Source organism: Chiloscyllium plagiosum, chromosome 28, assembly GCF_004010195.1.
Source record: "Chiloscyllium plagiosum isolate BGI_BamShark_2017 chromosome 28, ASM401019v2, whole genome shotgun sequence".
In the NCBI taxonomy this organism is placed as follows: Eukaryota; Metazoa; Chordata; class Chondrichthyes; order Orectolobiformes; family Hemiscylliidae; genus Chiloscyllium; species Chiloscyllium plagiosum.
In genome coordinates, this window is record NC_057737.1 from 6,708,701 (window position 1) to 6,727,499 (window position 18,799).

At 40.2% G+C, this 18,799-nt stretch overlaps 1 protein-coding gene across 3 annotated transcripts in view; it reads right to left on the reverse strand.

Moving 5' to 3' along the window:
• The window catches only part of trim37 (tripartite motif containing 37), a 103,636-nt gene that overhangs the window by 72,357 nt on the left and 12,480 nt on the right, over positions 1–18,799 (reverse strand). For all 3 annotated transcript variants that reach the window (XM_043718165.1, XM_043718163.1, XM_043718164.1), the window contains 5 exons: positions 14,702–14,803; positions 12,798–12,838; positions 10,533–10,649; positions 7,443–7,530; positions 6,622–6,744 (listed from right to left, as the gene is read on the reverse strand). In XM_043718165.1, the coding sequence (XP_043574100.1) occupies positions 6,622–6,744; positions 7,443–7,530; positions 10,533–10,649; positions 12,798–12,838; positions 14,702–14,803 (471 nt within the window). The remainder of the gene's footprint in view (positions 1–6,621; positions 6,745–7,442; positions 7,531–10,532; positions 10,650–12,797; positions 12,839–14,701; positions 14,804–18,799) is intronic.

Genomic DNA, 18,799 nt, shown 5'->3' on the forward strand with positions numbered 1-18,799 from the left:
GGGGTCCTCGGAAGGTGGGCGGGAGTCCTGATTGTGAAAGTAAGCTTGGAGGCGGAGGCGACGGAAGAATTGTTCGATGTCACGGCGTGTATATCTCCTTCCCCACTGACCTATTGTACTCTATGCCACTCTCTCCCACCCCCACCCTCCTCTAGCTTATCTCTCCACGCTTCAGGCTCTCTGCCTTTATTTCTGATGAAGGGCTTTTGCCCGAAACGTCGATTTTGCCTGTCCTCGGATGCTGCCTGAATTGCTGTGCTCTTCCAGCACCACTGATCCAGAATCTGGTTTCCAGCATCTGCAGTCATTGTTTTTACAACATCTTCAGTGAGCCTTCGGATGAAGCACTGGTGGTATCGCTCGCTTTCTATTTTTGTGTTTGGGTTCCTTGGGTTGGTGATGCCATTTCCAGTTCTTTTTCTCAGAGGGTGGTCAATGCATTCGTTGATAGAGTTCGGGTTGGAATGCCATGTTTCTAGGAATTCTCTTGTGTCTCTGGCTTGTTCTAGGATGGATGTGTTGTCACAGTCGAAGTGGTGTCCTTCCTCATTCGTATGTAAGGATACTAGTGAGAGAAGATCATGTCTTTTAGTGGCTAGCTGATGTTTATGTATCCTTGTGGCTAGTTTTCTGCCTGTTTGTCCAACGTAGTGTTTGTTACAGTTCTTGCAAGGTATTTTGTAAGTGACATTAATTTGGCTTGTTGTCTCTATAGGGTCTTTTAAGTTCATTAGCTGCTTTTTAGTGTGTTGGTGGGTTTGTAGTACCATGATGCCAAGGAGGCTGAGTAGTCTGGCAGTCATTTCAGAGATGTCCTTAATGTAGGGGAAAATGGCTAGGGATTCTGGACGTGTTTTGTCTGCTTATTTGGGTTTATTGCTGGGAAATCGGTGGACTGTGTTCTTTGGATACCCATTCTTTTTGAATACGCTGTGTAGGTGATTTTCTTCTGCTCTTCGTCGTTCCTCTGTGCTGCAGTGTGTGGTGGCTTGTTGAAATAACGTTCTAATGCAGCTTCGTTTGTGGATGTTGGGATGATTGCCCCCCTTTAAACTCCTCCTTAACACCCCACTAGCCAAAAGAAAAGCAGAGCTGAGATAATTAATTAATGATCAAAGTTTGTGAGAAGATTTGTAGCTCAGGTGCTCGTTGTTGTGGTTCTGTTCGCTGAGCTGGGAATTTGTGTTGCAGATGTTTTGTCCTCTGTCTAGGTGACATCCTCAGTGCTTGGGAGCCTCCTGTGAAGCGCTTCTGTGATCTTTCCTCCGCCATTTGTAGTGGTTTGAATCTACCGCTTCCGGTTGTCAGTTCCAGCAGTGGTCGGTATATTGGGTCCAGGTCGATGTGCTTATTGATTGAATCTGTGGATGAGTGCCATGCCTCTAGGAATTCCCTGGCTGTTCTCTATTTGGCTTGTCCTATGATAGTGGTGTTGTCCCAGTCAAACTCATGTTGCTTGTCATCTGCGTGTGTGGCTACTAAGGATAGCTGGTCGTGCCGTTTCATGGTTAGTTGGTGTTCATGGATGCGGATCGTTAGCTGTCTTCCTGTTTGGCCTGTATAGTGTTTTGTGCAGTCCTAGCATGGGATTTTGTACACTACATTGGTTTTGCTCATGCTGGGTATTAGGTCCTCCGTTCTGGTGAGTTGTTGTCCGAGAGTGGCTGTTGGTTTGTGGCTGTTATGAGTCCTAGTGGTCATAGTAGTCTGGCTATCAGTTCGGAAATGCTCTTGATGTATGGTAACGTGGCTAGTCCTTTGGGTTGCGGCATGTCCTCATTCCGTTCCCTTGGGCATCTGTTGATGAAATTGCGCGGGTATCCGTTTTTGGCGAATACATTGTATAGGTGTTCTTCTTCCTCTTTTTGCAGTTCTGGTGTGCTCCAGCGCGTTGTGGCCCTTTTGAACAGTGTCTTGATGCAACTTCTTTTGTGCGACCAAGTCCTGAACTACGAAAGCAACCACCCCAACACACACAAAAGAAGTTGCATCAAGACACTGTTCAAAAGGGCCACAACACACTGCAGCACACCAGAACTGCAAAAAGAGGAAGAACACCTCTACAATGTATTTGCCAAAAACGGATAACCCCACAATTTCATCAACAGATGCCTAAGGGAAAGACAACGGAATGAGGACATGCCACAACCCAAAGGACTAGCCACACTACCATATATTAAGGGCATTTCCGAACTGACAGCCAGACTACTGCGACCACTAGGACTCATAACAGCACACAAACGAACAGCCATTCTCAGACAACAACTCACCAGGACAAAGGACCCGGTACCCAAAATAAGCAAAACCAATGTAGTGTACAAAATCCCATGCAAGGACTGCACAAAACACTACATAGGACAAACAGGAAGACAGCTAATGATCCGCATCCATGAACACCAACTAGCCACGAAACAACACGACCAGCTATCCTCAGTAGCCACACACGCAGATGACAAGCAACACGAGATCGACTAGGACAACACTACTAGTATAGGAAGAAGGGCTTATGCCCGAAACGTCGATTCTCCTGTTCCCTGGATGCTGCCTGATCTGCTGCGCTTTTCCAGCAACACATTTTCAGCTCTGATCTCCAGCATCTGCAGACCTCACTTTCTCCTCCTAGTATAGGACAAACCAAATAGAGAACAGCCAGGGAATTCCTAGAGGCATGGCACTCATCCACAGATTCAATCAATAAGCACATCGACCTGGACCCAATATACCGACCACTGCAGCGGACAGCTGGAACTGACAACCGGAAACGGCAGAGACAAACCACGATAAATGCCGGAGGAAACATCACAGAAGCGCTTCACAGGAGGCTCCCAAGCACTGAGGATGTCACCTAGACAGGCGACGAAATGTCTGCAACACAAATACCCAGCTCGGCGATCAGAACCACAAAAATGATTAATGATGCCCACAATAGACTTTGTAAATACAGCCAGGAAATTTTGCGCCAAAAATCTTTACTCACTAATGCAACAGACCATGAATGGACAGACACAGTGCAACAAGCCATAGACATTAGTCAGTGACAAACACAGAAAATGAAAAACTAGACCTGCGGAAAAAAACTAGACAAATTTACACAAAATAACAACACAGAAGCATGGATAAAAAACACATCTGACCGACCCCTAACAAACACTGAAAAAAACGTCTTAGTAAGAGGATTAAGTTACAGCTTCCAGGATGCGGACAAGAAATATTTCTTAGCAGCATTAGAAACAACACTGAAAGACAACCAACTCACAGAAGAAGCCCAGCAAACCATCAGACAGACAGTCGCACCAACATTAAGCAGGAAAAATGGAAAGAAAGACACTCCATACACAAAAGATAGCACTAGAAAGACTAAAAAAAAACATTGTTATCCTACCTGCAGACAAAGGATGCTTGACAGTCATTTTAAAATCAGAGACTAGATTGAGAAAGCGAATGCACTACTTGCAGATACCAACAAGTGGCGATAGACCCAACCCCCACAATTAGAGAACCAAATCACAGCCATAGTCAAAAAAGTCACAAATCTGGAAAAAATAAATAAGATCGACGTTCAAAAAAAATGAAACCAGATGGATCCAACACATCACGTTTCTACGGATTACCCAAAATTCATAAACCAGGAGTGGGCTAGAGGGGTGTTAAGGGGGTGGTTAAAATGGGAGCAATCATCACAACATCCACAAACGAAGCTGCATTAGAACATTATTTCAACAAGCCACCGTACACTACACACAGAGGAACGATGGAGAGCAGAGGAAAATCACCTATACCGCGTATTCAAAAAGAATGGGTACCCAATGAACACAGTCCGCCGATTTCTCAGCAATAAACCCAAAAAAGCAGATAAAACATGTCCAGAATCCCTAGCCAATTTCCCCTACATGAAGGGCATCTTGGAAATGACTGCCAGACTACTCAGACTCTTTGACATCACGGTAGCCCACAAACCCATCAACACACTAAAAAGCAGTAATGAACTTGAAAGACCCTATACAGACAACAACCCACACTAATGCCATTTATAAAATACCTTGGAAGAACTGTAACAATCACTACATTGGACAAACAGGCAGAAAACTAGCCACAAGGATACGCGAACATCAGCTAGCCACAAATAGACATGACCCTCACTCACTAGTATCCTTACATATGAATGAGGAAGGACATCACTTCGGCTGTGACAACACATCCATCCTAGGACAAGCCAAACAGAGACACACGAGAATTCCTAGAAGCATGGCATTCCAACCCGAACTTTGTCAACAAAAGCATTGACTAGGATGCCATTTACCACTTCCTGAGAAAAATAACCGGAAATGACATCGCCAATCCAAGGAAACCCAAACACATAAATAGACAGTGGGCTATAACACCAGTGCTTCATCTGGAGGCTCACTGAAGATATTACCCAGTATGGTGACGAAATGTCCGAAAACGAACCTTCCAGCTCAGCAAGCAAACCTACATCCAAAATGTTTAATAAATTATCACTTACATTTGGCATTGTATTTGTAAAATTCCTCTCATTTATAAGCATTTTGGAAAGCATCAGTTTGAATGATTAATTTTGCCTTTTTCAATAACTTAAAATAAATCAAACTAAGGAAATGAGTAATTATGTGCTCAACTTTAAATCAACTTTAAGTTACATTTTGCAAACACCAAAGATCCCTGTTTCTGTACTAATGTGCATGTGACTGTGCACAGCAGTCGCAACAGTTTGCAACTAAATTAATTGCTATCTACATGTTTTACTTTGGCCCTACAAGCTGAAACTTAAATTTTTAAAAGAAAAGTGAAAGAATAAGAATTAACTCTGATATCTTTACATAAAATGAAACACATTTTCATCCGTAAAGAGCAGAATTAAACAAAACACCCATCAACTTCCTTCATTTTGTCACAGTCAAGAAGGGATTTGTTCCCAGATTTTCAAATACTGAGGTTCTAGATCAAAACTGGAAAGCATTGTGCTTCCATTTAGCACTGACTTTAGAAATGTGCAAATATTGTGCACCTCAGGTCTAAGAACACTAACTATCATGTCTTAAGAATAACAATCTGAAACCTCAGAAGTGCCACAGTGAAGTTCACAGCCATGTATGTCTGGGCTGTTGGTCAGAGTCCAGCTAGTACCGATGGCAGAAATAACCATCTCTACAGAAAAAGTAGAGTTCAAAATAAATTTAGCTATTCTCAGCCTATCTCCTAATGCAGAGGTCTAACCTTGGCTTCATGATAATAGCCTTGCCAATGGCTATCGGTTCAGCTTCACTTGAAATTTAAGTATACAATTTACTTTTAGACAGTTCCAGAATGTGGCATTAAACAAGGACCCCGTTTTCCCCCTCAGTCATAAAAGATTCTATGACTTTATTCAAAAAGGAGTTGGGAGTTCTTATGGTGTTGTGGGCAACATGCAATTCTCAAAACAACATCACCAAATACAACTGGACTGCTTGTGCATCTGATTATAGTTTGAGAGATTTTGTGCACAAATTAACTACTCCATTAGTCCACATTTCAAAGGTATTTCCTTGGTTTTGAATTTCTTCACGTCAGTCCAAGAACATGAAAGGCACCATACAATTCCAAGTTGCTTTTCCTTTCTTTCTAGCCTTTTATTTCTGGACCACAGCTCGAAGTGTCTGAATTGGCATGTTGCATGATTAGATAAAAAGTATTCAAACCATATCTTAGCCCTTTACCTGCTTCCTTGTTCAAAGGTACAATGTCTTCACAAACCAAGAGAACACCCATCTGCCTGCTCATACAAAATGAGAAATGCACAGCCTACAAGAACCGACACTATGCTCCCTTCTTTAATTTAATAGCTTGGAGGCTTTGTCCTCAGCTTTTAAGAGATCACTGGCCCAAAGAATGATTGAAGGCTGATGCGTGTATTGGTTCACAAAGCCAACTCACTACAGAATTATTAGCAGTCAGATAGAGATTGCATTCCTGTATTCCATATTCTGGAATTGTGTCAAAGTAAAGATCTGAACAATGATGGTGATAATCAACTTGCATTTATACACCTTCTTTAAAATCTCCAGGTAATTGAAAGATGAACAAGGAAAACAGGCATTACGGAAAAGGAAAAGAATACTTAGAAGAGACAACCAAAAGTTCAATCAAAAGAGAGTCATAAAAGGAGAAGAAAGAACATAAAAAGAATGCCAGACAGTGGGACTTGGGTGATTGGAAACACAATATCAACTGTGGGATGAAAATGAGGCTGGGGACTTTTTGGGGCAGGAGAAGTGCAACAGAAAGTTTGGAGCTCCATCAGAGATGGGGAGAGACTAAAGATAAGGATTTTAAGTTACTTTTCACTACAGATTGAAATTTTCACGAGTAATATGTGTATAGAGAAAGAGAGTAAAAGCAAAACTTTACGATGTAATCATGGGTGATTTTTATGAGCTTAAAAACTACATATATTCGACAACACAGCCCAGGAGTAAATATCTTGACAAAGGACAAAAGTATTCTCGTCTGAATTAGCCAGATCAACTGACAAAAACAAGAAAGGAAGGGACTAGAATAGACTGTTGTAGAACTGACTATATATCCTATCACGTCCCAATGTTTAGACCCCTACAACCTTACCACTTCCTGCACCAAACTGATCAGTTCCATCAATCGACGACGCAGCTTTGCCACTTCATCATTAACTTTTGTAACGTGCTGTTCATAAATCTCAGCTAATGGTTTGAATGTGTGGCCCCCATGCTGCAATGAAAACACAAAATACTTTAGTGTAAAACCATATATTCATTAAAATGTAAGATTCTATGATCTTGGTTACACATCAGCCAAAGACAGAGAAAATAGGAATGTAGAGGGGATCATAAACACAATCTCAATGTCAGTAGGCTTGCATGCTGGCAAAAACTGAAATGTTGATAGTTGCTGCTTACTTGCCAATGGAGCACAAACATAAGGAATTGTGGCAGCTGCCCTCATTGTAGTATTTCAAAATGGACTTATATGCTTGAAAACATATTGCATTCATGTTGCTTTATAATTCAACTACCAAAGTGCAGAATCATATTACAAATCAGTATTTTACCATTCCAATAAACAGTCCAATAGACATGTCTTTGTAGCTTCCAGCAAAAAACATTTCCACTGGAAGATATTAATATGTATAATGGGCAATTCACTGTAGACTTTTAAAAGGATACCAGATTTTTTATAATTGGCTATTTATTTTTAATGATGCACAATAAAAAAAAATCTTGTAGCAGTTGACACAATCCAGTGAAAATTATAGTGGCAATTCTAAGGAGTTTAACAATATTTGCAGGTTTCCCCATAGACAAAAAACATTGCAACTCACAGCTCTTTACAATTCCACATCATATTACAGGAACATTGTCCATTCTTTAAATATGTGTGTAACAAAGAAGAGTTTCTGTTCTACATACCATTCCGCCCCAAAGTGCACATTGATGGCAGATGCACTTCTTGCATGTCCAACAGAATACACTCAGCTTCTCATGGTGACTGTCACACCTGAAATATACGGTTGCTTTATTTTTAAATAAATAATTTGAAGTATTTTAAATACATGATTGTATTACACTTAAAAATAACCATCTTGCTCTAAAGCTACAAACTTGCAAGTTGAATTCCATTTTTAAAAGTTTGCTTTTACATTAGTGACTCAGGAAAGCTAGTCCAATGGGATTGAAGTTTTCTCTCAATGCTTGCAGAGTTTCTACAAAGCAGCAGTGGGTCACCACAGTCATTCGTACAAACATCCTGCAAGTCGGGATATTGGGTGATTCTTGCAGAGATGCTACAAGAATACTTCTGCTCCCACTGAATTCATATTATTTGTGAATGATTAAAGTATGTTAATAATTTAATCATAGGTGCACAAGGGCATTACTTATATTGCTGGAGACCTTGGAGTCAGGACCAGATTGGATTCCAAATTTAAATAAACAAGTTCAACATTCTAGTTGCCTCCCTGTTGCTCATCTAGGGTGAGGTTTCTCAAGATAGTCTTCAGCAGAATAAACTGATCTTAGTTTAGAGGCTGTTCAGCCATCAAGATGCCAAGTGTTAGAACTTCAAAAATGAGATAACAACTGTTCAGAGATAGTATGTTACTGCTAGGGTTAAGGGCAAGGCTGGTAGGTGTGGGGAATGCTGGATAACAAGAGAAATTTAGGTTTTAGTCAAGAAAAAGGACAGACCATATGCCAGGTAAAGATACCAGAGAACGAGAATCCCTAAAACAGCATAAAGGCAGAAGTATATTTGAGGGAAATCAGGAGGGCAAAAAGATGACATGAGGTAGCTTTGGTAAACCGGGTTAAGGAGAATCCAAAGGAATTCTACAAATAATTGAGGACAAAAGAGTAACGAGAGAGAGAATAGGGTCCCTTAAGAATTAGGAAGGCTGCCTATTTGTGAAACTGGAGGATATAGGGGAAGATACTAAACGAGAATTTTTCATCAATGTTTACTATGGAGAAGGATATGGAAAAGAGGATTTGGGGAAATAAATAGCAACATCTTGAAAAATGCCCATATTATAGAGATGGTAGTGCTGGATGTCTTAGAACGCAAAAAGGTGGATAAATCCCCAGCACTGAATCAGCTGTACCCCAGAACTCTGTGGGAAGCTAGGGAAGTGATTGCTGGGCCCCTTGCTGAGATATTTGTATCATTGATAGCCACAGGCGAGGTGGCAGATGACTGAAGGTTGGCTATATTTAAGAAAGGTGGTAAGGAAAAGCCAGGGAACTATAGACTGGAGAGTGTGACATCAGCAGTGGGCAAGTTGTTGAAAGGCATCCTGAAGGATGTGGGCGGCACGGTGGCACAGTGGTTAGCACTGCTGCCTCACAGCGCCAGAGACCCGGGTTCAATTCCCGCCTCAGGCGACTGACTGTGTGGAGTTTGCACGTTCTCCCCGTGTCTGTGTGGGTTTCCTCCGGGTGCTCCGGTTTCCTCCCACAGTCCAAAGATGTGCAGGTCAGGTGAATTGGCCATGCTAAATTGCCCGTAGTGTTAGGTAAGGGGTAAATGTAGGGGTATGGGTGGGTTGCGCTTCGGCGGGGCGGTGTGGACTTGTTGGGCCGAAGGGCCTGTTTCCACACTGTAAGTAATCTAATCTAATATAATCAAGGACAGGAGTTGCATGCATTTAGAATGGCAAGGACTGATTAGGAATAGTCAACATGGCTTTACACATGGGAAATTGCATCTCACTAACTTGATTGAGTTTTTTTTGGAGTAATAATGAAAAGCATTGATGAAGACAGTGCAGCAGATGTGATCTATATGGACTTCAGTAAGGGTTTTGGTAAGATTCCTCATGGTAGGCTGGTTAGCAAGGTTAGATCACATGGAATACAGGGAAAAGTAGCTATTTGGATACAAAACTGGCTCAAAGGTTAAAGACAGAGGGTGGTGTGGAGGGTTATATTTCACATTGGAGGCCTGTGAACAGCGGTGTGCCACAAGTATCGGTGCTGGGTCCACTACTTTTCATCATTTATATAAATGATTTGGATATGAACGTAGGAGGTATGGTTAGTAAGTTTGCAGATGACACCAAAATTTGAGATGTGGTGGACAACAAAGAAGATTACCTCAGAGTATAATGGGATCTTGACCAGATTGGCCCGTGAATGTCAGACAGAGTTTAATTTAGATAAATGTGAGGGTGCTGCATTTTGGAAAACATACCAAAGCAGGACTTATACACTTAATGATAAGGTCCTGGGACAGTGTAGCTGAATAAAGAGACTTTGGGGTATAAGTTCAAAGTTCACTGAATGTAGATTCCCAAGTGGACAGGATAGTGAAGATGACGTTTGATATGAATGCCTTTTGGATGTAGGTTTGCTCGCTGAGCTGGGAGGTTCATTTTCAGACATCTCGTCACCATACTAGGTAACATCTTCAGTGAGCCTCTGGACAAAGCACTGCTGATGATCCCTGCTTTCTATTTATATGCTTGGGGTTGGTGATGTCATTTCCTGTGGTAATGTCATTTCCTATGGTGATATCATTTCCTGTTCTTTTTCTCTGGAGGTGGTAATTGGGGTCCAATTCAATGTGCTTGTTGATAAGAGTTCCGGGCAACCTTTTCATGTAGAGGGTCGTGTGTGAGTGGAATGTGCTGCCAGAGGCTGGTACAATTAGCATCTGAATGGGTATATAAACAGGAAGACTTTAGAGGGATATGGCAAAATGCTAGCAAACAGGATGAGATTTATCTAGGATATCTGGTCGGCATTGAGGAGTTGGACTGAGAGGTTGGTTTCCATGCTGTACATCTATGAGTCTATTTAAATCAGGTACCATAATCATTACTGGCTCCATGGCAAAAAGTCACGAATTGGATTGCAACTGCAAATGAATGCTTTTCTGCTCATATCAAGAAGAATCATAAGTTCCAGGAAAAATTGGAAGTTTGAATTTAAAAAACTGGAAATTTAACAGTTTAGGTACTTAAACCAAAATTACAAATCTTTATGTAATAATAACATACTGACTTGTCTTTGTCATTCTCCTCATGCTTACTGAGATTACACAGTTGAAGCGTGTCCAGTTGTTGTGTAACTTCCTCTGCCCAGCGACAGTTCACAAGCTCCCGTAACTGAAGAGGTGCCCTACAACAAGTCAGATATTGAAACTTGAAATTTAAATAGACAAAGATTTCCAGCATCTGCAGTATTTTGAGTCATTTATTCATCTGGGTAACATAAACATTTTGAAATACTTTTCATTTGAATAATGTTTTTAGCAGGCATCAGACTGCTCCCATTCATGTTAGCACAACATATTCCCTGAACAGATACTGAGAGACTAGATGGAATCCTCATCCACTGAAATTCAAAATATTCTGAATCATTTGAATTTGGTACCTCAATAGTTTACTTAATTTGTCAAAGCAAAATTCAAATTTAAAAGATTATTAAAAGTAATGATTTGATAGAGATAAACCATTTATTTTCATTTTTAATTAAATCTATCATTGCACACCAGAGATGCTACTCTTTCCCTACTATGTGTTTAAATTCTTACAAGGTCAGATGTTTTCAGCTCCCATGCTGTTATTTTGTAGGTAAGCATAAAGAACATCTCTTTTAATACTTATGAATGTTTTCATGTGCCCAGACAAATCTATATAAAATCTGTATTTGTTACTTCAAGCAGGCTAATGAAGTTTAAAAAAAATTATTCAGCTACTGTTTATATCCTGTATCTAAACAGTGTGAGGTGACAGAAGACTGGAGTTTGGCAAACGTGGTGCCACTGTTTAAGAAGGGTGGTAAAGACATGCCAGGGAACTATAGACTGGTGAGCCTGACCTCGGTGGTGGGCAGGTTGTTAGAGGGAATCCTGAGGGACAGGAGTGGGTTGTTTTTCAGACTGGAGGCCTGTGACTAGTGGAGTGTCACAAGGATCGGTGCTGGGCCCTCTACTTTTTGTCATTTACATAAATGATTTGGATGCGAGCATAAGAGGTACAGTCAGTAAGTTTGCAGATGACACCAAAATTGGAGGTGTAGTGGACAGCGAAGAGGGTTACCGTAGATTACAACAGGATCTGGACCAGATGGGCCAATGGGCTGAGAGGTGGTAGAGGGATACGGAGGGATATGGGCCGGGTGCTGGCAGGTGGGACTAGATTGGGTTGGGATATCTGGTCGGCATGGACGGGTTGGACCGAAGGGTCTGTTTCCATGCTGTACATCTCTATGACTCGATGACTATTTTGAAGACTAGCATTTGCTTCAGGCTTTAATTGCCAAGAATTTCAAACATTAACAGTGTAGGTGAATAACAACAAATAGAATGTTTCCAGTAATGGTCACACACCTCAAATAATGTATAATAGTAAATGGCTCATAATTCTGGGTCTAAAACAGCCACTCTGTTGAAATTAGTTTTTTTTTAAAGCTCCCCTTTCCTCACTAAGTAAAGACATTATCTGGTTTATTGTATTCTCTTCTGAGGTTTCTGTTAAAAAAAAGTGCCTCTTTGAAGGTTGCAGATCAAACTAATTTATTATGACACACTTTTCAAATGAATCAGACAAACCATTCATATGTGTTTAGTGGCTTGATTCTTCTGGAGAAACTCTCCACTAACTGAACAATAATTCTCAGTGTCACAAAAAAAAACAAATTGCTGGAAAAACGTGTACTGTGAAAGGTCACTGGACCCGAAACATTAACTCTGCTTCGTCTCCACAACTGTTGCCAGATCTGCTGAGTTTTTGCAACATCTGTTTCCAACATCTGTATCTCTTTCAGTTTTAATTCTAACATTGTGTCAAATTGATTTGGGACACAACGGAAGAGTCAAGCTGATTGAAGTATCATAACAGAAATAAAAGAGAAAACAGTAAGTGTGCATCATATTTGAACATCCATGTCTTGAAAATGTTCAAAACAGTTCATGTCAGCTTCAAATGCACAATGTAATTCGAACAGGTACCACATTTCTCATTTTTCAATGTTAAAAAAAACATTGCAAATAAAATCTTGAAACTAGAAATATTGCTGTTACAATATAGGGTAGAGATAAAAGGAAAAAGAGAACTTGTAATTCCAAATAACATAAATCAATGGTAATCTATTAATAGTTATCAGCCATCGCTCCTAATGTCTGCAATTTTCTTTTCCATATTAGTCAAACATTATAATTCTGGACTGAAATCAGACAGATTCACATGAGACAGCCATTTTTTAAAATTGCAGTTTGGTGAAAAGTCAAAATAATTTCCAGATTTGCTCGAGGTTGGCCCTTACCTGCAATGTGGGCACTGGGCTCTCTGCTCTGTTAACCAGCGCTGTGGAGACAAGAAGTTTTTTTTTAAATAAAAATTCAATAGTGGTCAAATTCTGACTCTTGAAAGCATGAAAGCACATCATTTGACTATTTCCAGGTCTTCACTTTACATTTCAAGAAATCCCCAGATAATATGAAATCAAACAGTTGGAATCCAATGACACAGGACCTCAACAGAGTGAAGGCGGCATTTATTATGCTTTCCTTTATTGGTCAGAGCGCTGAGTATCGGAGTTGGGAGTTGCAATAGTACAAGACACTGGTTAAGCGGCAATTCTGATCTCCTTTTTGTTGGAAGGATGTTGTGAAACTTGAAAGGGTTCAGAAAAGATTTACAAGGATGTTGCCAGGTTTGGAGGATTTGAGCTATAGGGAGAGGCTGAATAGGCTGGGGCTGTTTTCCCTGGAGCGGAGTAGGGAAAGGCTGAATAAGCTGGGGCGGTTTTCCCTGGAGCGTCAGAGGCTGAAGGGTGACCTTACAGAGGTTTATAAAATCATGACGGGCATGGATAAGATAAATAGACAGACAGTCTTTTCCCTGGGGATGGGGAATTCAGAACTAGAGGGCATAGGCTGAGGTTGAGAGGGGAAAGATATAAAAGCTACCCAAGGGGCAACTTTTTCATGCAGAGGATGGTGCATGTATGGAATGAGCTGCCAGAGGAAATGATGGAGCTGATACAATTACAGCATTTAAAGAGGCATCTGGATGGGTATACGAATAGGAAGGGTTGAGAGAGATACGGGACTAGATTAGGTTAGAATATCTGGGTAGCATGGACAGGTTTGACCGAAGGGTCTGTTTCCATGCTGTATATTCCTATGACGCTTATGTGAGAATCCCAAAATTGGGCAGGTTGACGAATTTAAAAAAGGGAACAAATTGGCGAATAAGCTTCTTAGTACGGGTTGAAGCAATTATAAAAATGCATTTTTACACATGTAACGTTCAAAATGCTCTTACCAGCAAGCAAATTCATCTCAACTATAAGGCAGTGCAAGCAATGAGCCTGGATTACAGCACCACAGCTCAGCACAGAGAATATTATTTTAAAATTACAAAATCAGCTGATATATTCACATCAGCAAGTTCTCTTAAAAAGAAAATAATTTATTCAGGTCAGATATAGATCTTGCTAGCACATTCCCATCCTCTTGGAATTATAACAATTGTCCCAAACTGCATTATGGTATTGTCACATGAACCACAGAAAGTGTACATAGAATATCAACAGCCCAGTAACACTTCCAGATTTCCAGTACCATTTAAAACAGCATCTGATGTTCACTCAGTAAATTAAATCTTACTCTTCCCAATAACAGCTCTCTAACCTTTCAGTGCATTGGTCAGAGAATCAAAAACTCCACTGCATATTAAAACAGGTTATACAGTTGCACACAGCATGGCAATGAAACTGACTAGATTAAAAGCAGTGATCTAGAAACTACAACTGCACACAGCCAATGGGGTCAACGTGTAGCTTCCTCTTCAACTCATCTTTCTCACTTACAATTCAAGTTTTCTTCCTGATTATTTGGACTCCTGTAACACTGGCAACTGAGAAATCTATGGTACGTAGTTTTATCTGATGAAAGCATGCAGACTGGTCACTTGCAATGTCAAACCATTCTATAGAATATCTCTCGAGCTTTAAATTTCAGGAGGACATTTTCCCCAAGAAATTGTATAACCTAGGCTGCTGAAAAAAAAAGTGTGCACTGTAAAATGCAGTATTTGCAGATCAAGGCAGTGTGTCCGGCTGAGCCAGGTGTAATGGAGCAGTTAGTCATTTCCAACCTTTATTGCATGGATGCACATGAAGCTGACAGCAACATCCAACTCAGAAATACATTAGGAACTTACCCTTATGCAACTGAAACAACAAAGCTTTGAACAATGTGGACAGAGCCTGGCATCACGCAACTTCTCCATACAAATAAAGCACCTGAACACCTCTGCAATACTCTGGGAAAACATAATGTAGGGAAAAGGATTACTTAATTGGATACTGTGTGGCATACTAAACATGCATCAGATCAAAACCCTTTGCCTGCAGGAACCTTCCCTAAAGTTCCTTGTCAGAGGTTTTTGTTGCATCAAAGCAGCATGTTTGGAAGTAGGTTCATAGCACCTACGCATTATTTTTGCAGCAATAAAACAGAACTGGGCAGAAGTTGCTAGCAATTGTAACAATTGTTAGTGTACAATTAAGGGAATTAAATTAAATATATTTGTAAACAAAGTTTCCACAAGACAATGTAAACTTCAAAGTATTCAGACTTATTCCATGATTCTTTAACCTCCAAACAATCAGTAAATTAAGTCCCATCATTGAAACGCTCAAAATGTCTTCCACCTGTTTGGAAAGAGACTAACATTAAGTAATTTAAACAAATAATCAACAGTGAATTTCTGCAAACCCAGCTCAAAATTGCCGTACTCAGCAGCATTATCTACTTTACACTATACTCTAAGCTACGTTCCTAATTCAGGCCTTTTCTTCCTGGTACAGGACATTTTCCAAGGATAAAGCTCCAATGTAATCTGACTCACGTTATCTTCACTACATGTTAACACTATGAGGGGCTATGAAAAATTTGAAGAAAACAAATACGCACTTCAAATGGTTTGAAATATCAATCTATGGTTCTAATCAACAGTCAGGTACCAATATTATTCGAAAACGTATTTTTGGTTTGTTTCCTCGTATAGTTTTTTTTAAAACCATCAGTTCGGATGCAACATGAATTGTATTATCTCAATGCCAATTTTTAATTCCCTCAGTGACTTTTGTTTTATTAAGCTTTACTAACACTTGACAATGCAAATTTCTCTCGTCAGAATCCAGATTTGCAAAATCCTGTTACAATGTATTTTTTCTTGCAACACCAACAGGATTTCAGTATTGTTAAAAAAGTGCTGTCAAAGCTTTTTGCAATGCACTGATCAGGACAGAGCTGCAGGAAGATTAAATCTGAAAGCAAACAACAATTTGTGCTGTACAAGAAGTGCTGATCTGTTTGCAAGCGGACCCTGATTGGAAGGGGTGTTCCCATGGAGCCGTAAACATTAAACTTCCAGGCTTTTGTTTAAATTTAAAGCAGGCAAATCAAATCCAGTTGGTCAGGTAATTACCATTGGGAATACATCAGGAAATGAAAGCCAAAAAACTCTGCCTGCTTAAAACGAGTAATGTGGCACATGAATTTCAGTGCCAGGATGCTAGGTATGCAGGTTATATGTCACAACAACTGGCAGGTCAAATAGCATGCCCCTTTGGCTCAACAAGAAAGAATACTGACTGTAACAACCAGCCCGAACTTACAAAACTCAGGACACTAAATGAGATTCCATGATTTGACAACACCTGCTTAACAATGCCAGTTATGCTAGGAATTACACGAACAATCAAGATCATTCGGGCTTGTAGTGGGGTTCACTTGTGCCAAGCCCTTGATAAACAGAATGTGGCACACGTTGTGCCATTTTCAAGTGGACAAAAGTTTGGAAAACAGCTATTCCCTGGTGTGTTCTCTATGGCAGTGCCAAGATCAGGGTTGTCCTACCTTGTTTGAATTCAAACATAAGCTTGGCATTTAAATGTCCCTTGATGCATTTTCCAGGCAATGTCTAAAAATCAGTACTGTCTTTCCCTGCAGTATAAAGTGGTGTTTCCTTTGAAATGTGGTATTCCTGTGATTGTGTCCCGATAGTTGCAAGATGTAAACTTTGACAGCATTGCTTCTATTGTTTCACAGAGATGGTTTGTACCACTAAGAGGTGTCAATTTGAGGTCAGACTTCAGGTAATAAGATAAGAAACATTTTCAACTTAATGTTCACAATGTGATTTCTCCCTATTAGAACTCTTGCATTTATAAAACAGAAACCTTGCATATCTGACAAGACTTCAAACTTTGATTTTTTTTAAAGAAAGACTTTCAGGTTTTACAGAAGCGCACACATTATTGTCCATTGACATACATAGTTTGCACTTCATCTGAAAAATTGTGATTTCAAGAAGCATAAGGGACAGTGATCAAAAACAAGAATTAGTGCAGATTGTTCCTTTTTGGAATTTTGATAAACCAAGATGAATTAGAATAGCTCAATAGCTGTACCTGGTGAACTCAGTTAACTACCAACAAAAAAAAACCTAATTTGGAGAAAAATGTAAGTATTACTGAGAGGCCCTCTTGGGTAATGTAGGGGTTAAAAAATTCTTAAGGCTTAACATCTCTGAATAGGTTGATTAGAAAAATAGGTATAAAGCAAAGAGAAAATGATTTAAAAAAAACCCAAAAACTAGGACCCTCTAATGATACAGCAGTAGTATTACTATCCCTGAACCAGGAGATCTGGGTTCAAGTCCCACCTGTTCCAGAGGTGTGTAATAACATCTCTGAACAGGTCGATTAGAAAACTTGGTTCTTTCTAAAAAAAATAACCTAAAAATTCAGGCTTTCTTGTGACACAGTGGTAGTGTCCCTAACCTGGGAGGCCCAGGTTCAAGTCTCACCTGTTTCAGGAGGTATGTAATAAACATCTCCAAGCAGGCTGATTAGAAAAAAAAACAAATGAACCAAAATATGTAGCTATGGAAGTGCAGACGCTGCAAATTAGAAACAAAATCAGAATTACTGGAGAAACTCAGTAGGTCTGGCAGCATCTAGGGAGAGAAAGCAGAGTTAATGTTTCAGGTCCAGTGACCCTTCTGCTTTTTCTTTATAGACACTGCCAGACCTGAGTTTTTCCCAGCAATTTCTGATTATGTTTCAGTTAACTATGAACTGATCAGAATTTCAATCTATGACCTGACCTGTGAGACTTAGTAGCACACCATTTGGTGTATTTTACCTGCTAAACTATGGTCAATGCTTCCAATCAATACAGCATCAAGGTGTGCTATAGTAGGGCACAGCTGAGGTCTTTTCAGTTTTCAGTAATGTGCAGTCAAAAAACTGAAATCGCGTGAGGTCAAGGCATTCAGTGCAAGTGCATTTAGCTGATCACAAAATGGCAATGTAATTATCCCTACTTCAAAAGACCAGTGCATTTAATTCTTCTTGATTGAAGAGATGAATGATAAGGCAAGGAACAAAGGCACAAAATTTACAATAATTCAAATAACACCTTTAATGCAATAAAATGTTCCAAGCTGCTTCAAAACCTCTATAAAGCAAAATTTCACACAAGTCACATATGGCAATATTCCGGCAGGTGGCTAACAATTTGGTTAAAAAAAGATAAGTAAAAAAAAGGGATGCCTTGAGGAAAAAGAGGGGTTGCAGAGAGTTTTAAGAATGATACTATGGAGCTTAGGACTTTGGCTGTTAAGGATATGACCAATGATATACTGATTAAAAGTAGCAATGCACAAAAGGCTAGAATTAAATAAGAGTACAAGTGTCTTGGAGGGCTGTGGTGGAAAAGGAGATTACACAAGGTGAGGCCATGTAGGGACCTTCAAAATAAAGATTAGGGCGGCACGGTGGAACAGTGGTTAGCACTGTTGCCTCACAGCACCAGAGACCTGGGTTCAATCCCTGTCTCGGGCAACTGTCTGTGTGGAGTTTGCACATTTTCCCTAAGTTTGCGTGGGTTTCCTCCCACAGTCCAAAGATATGTAGGTTAGGTGAATTGGCCATGCTAAATTGCCTGTAGTGTTAGGTGACGGGGTAAATGTAGAGGAATGGGTCTGGGTGGGTTGCTCTTCGGAGGGTCAGTGTGGACTTGTTGGGCCGAAGGGCCTGTTTCCACACTATAAGTAATCTAATCTAAACTTTCAAAGCAAGTCACCATTTAACTAAAAGCTACTGTAGCTGTCTGTACAGGGTTGATGAGTGATGGGGACAGTGCACTTAAAAAAGGCACAAGCAGTAGAATTTTGGCAGGCCTCAATGTTTACACAATGTATACAACTTGCGGTCTGCCAGGTGGTCATCAGAATAGTAAAATCGGG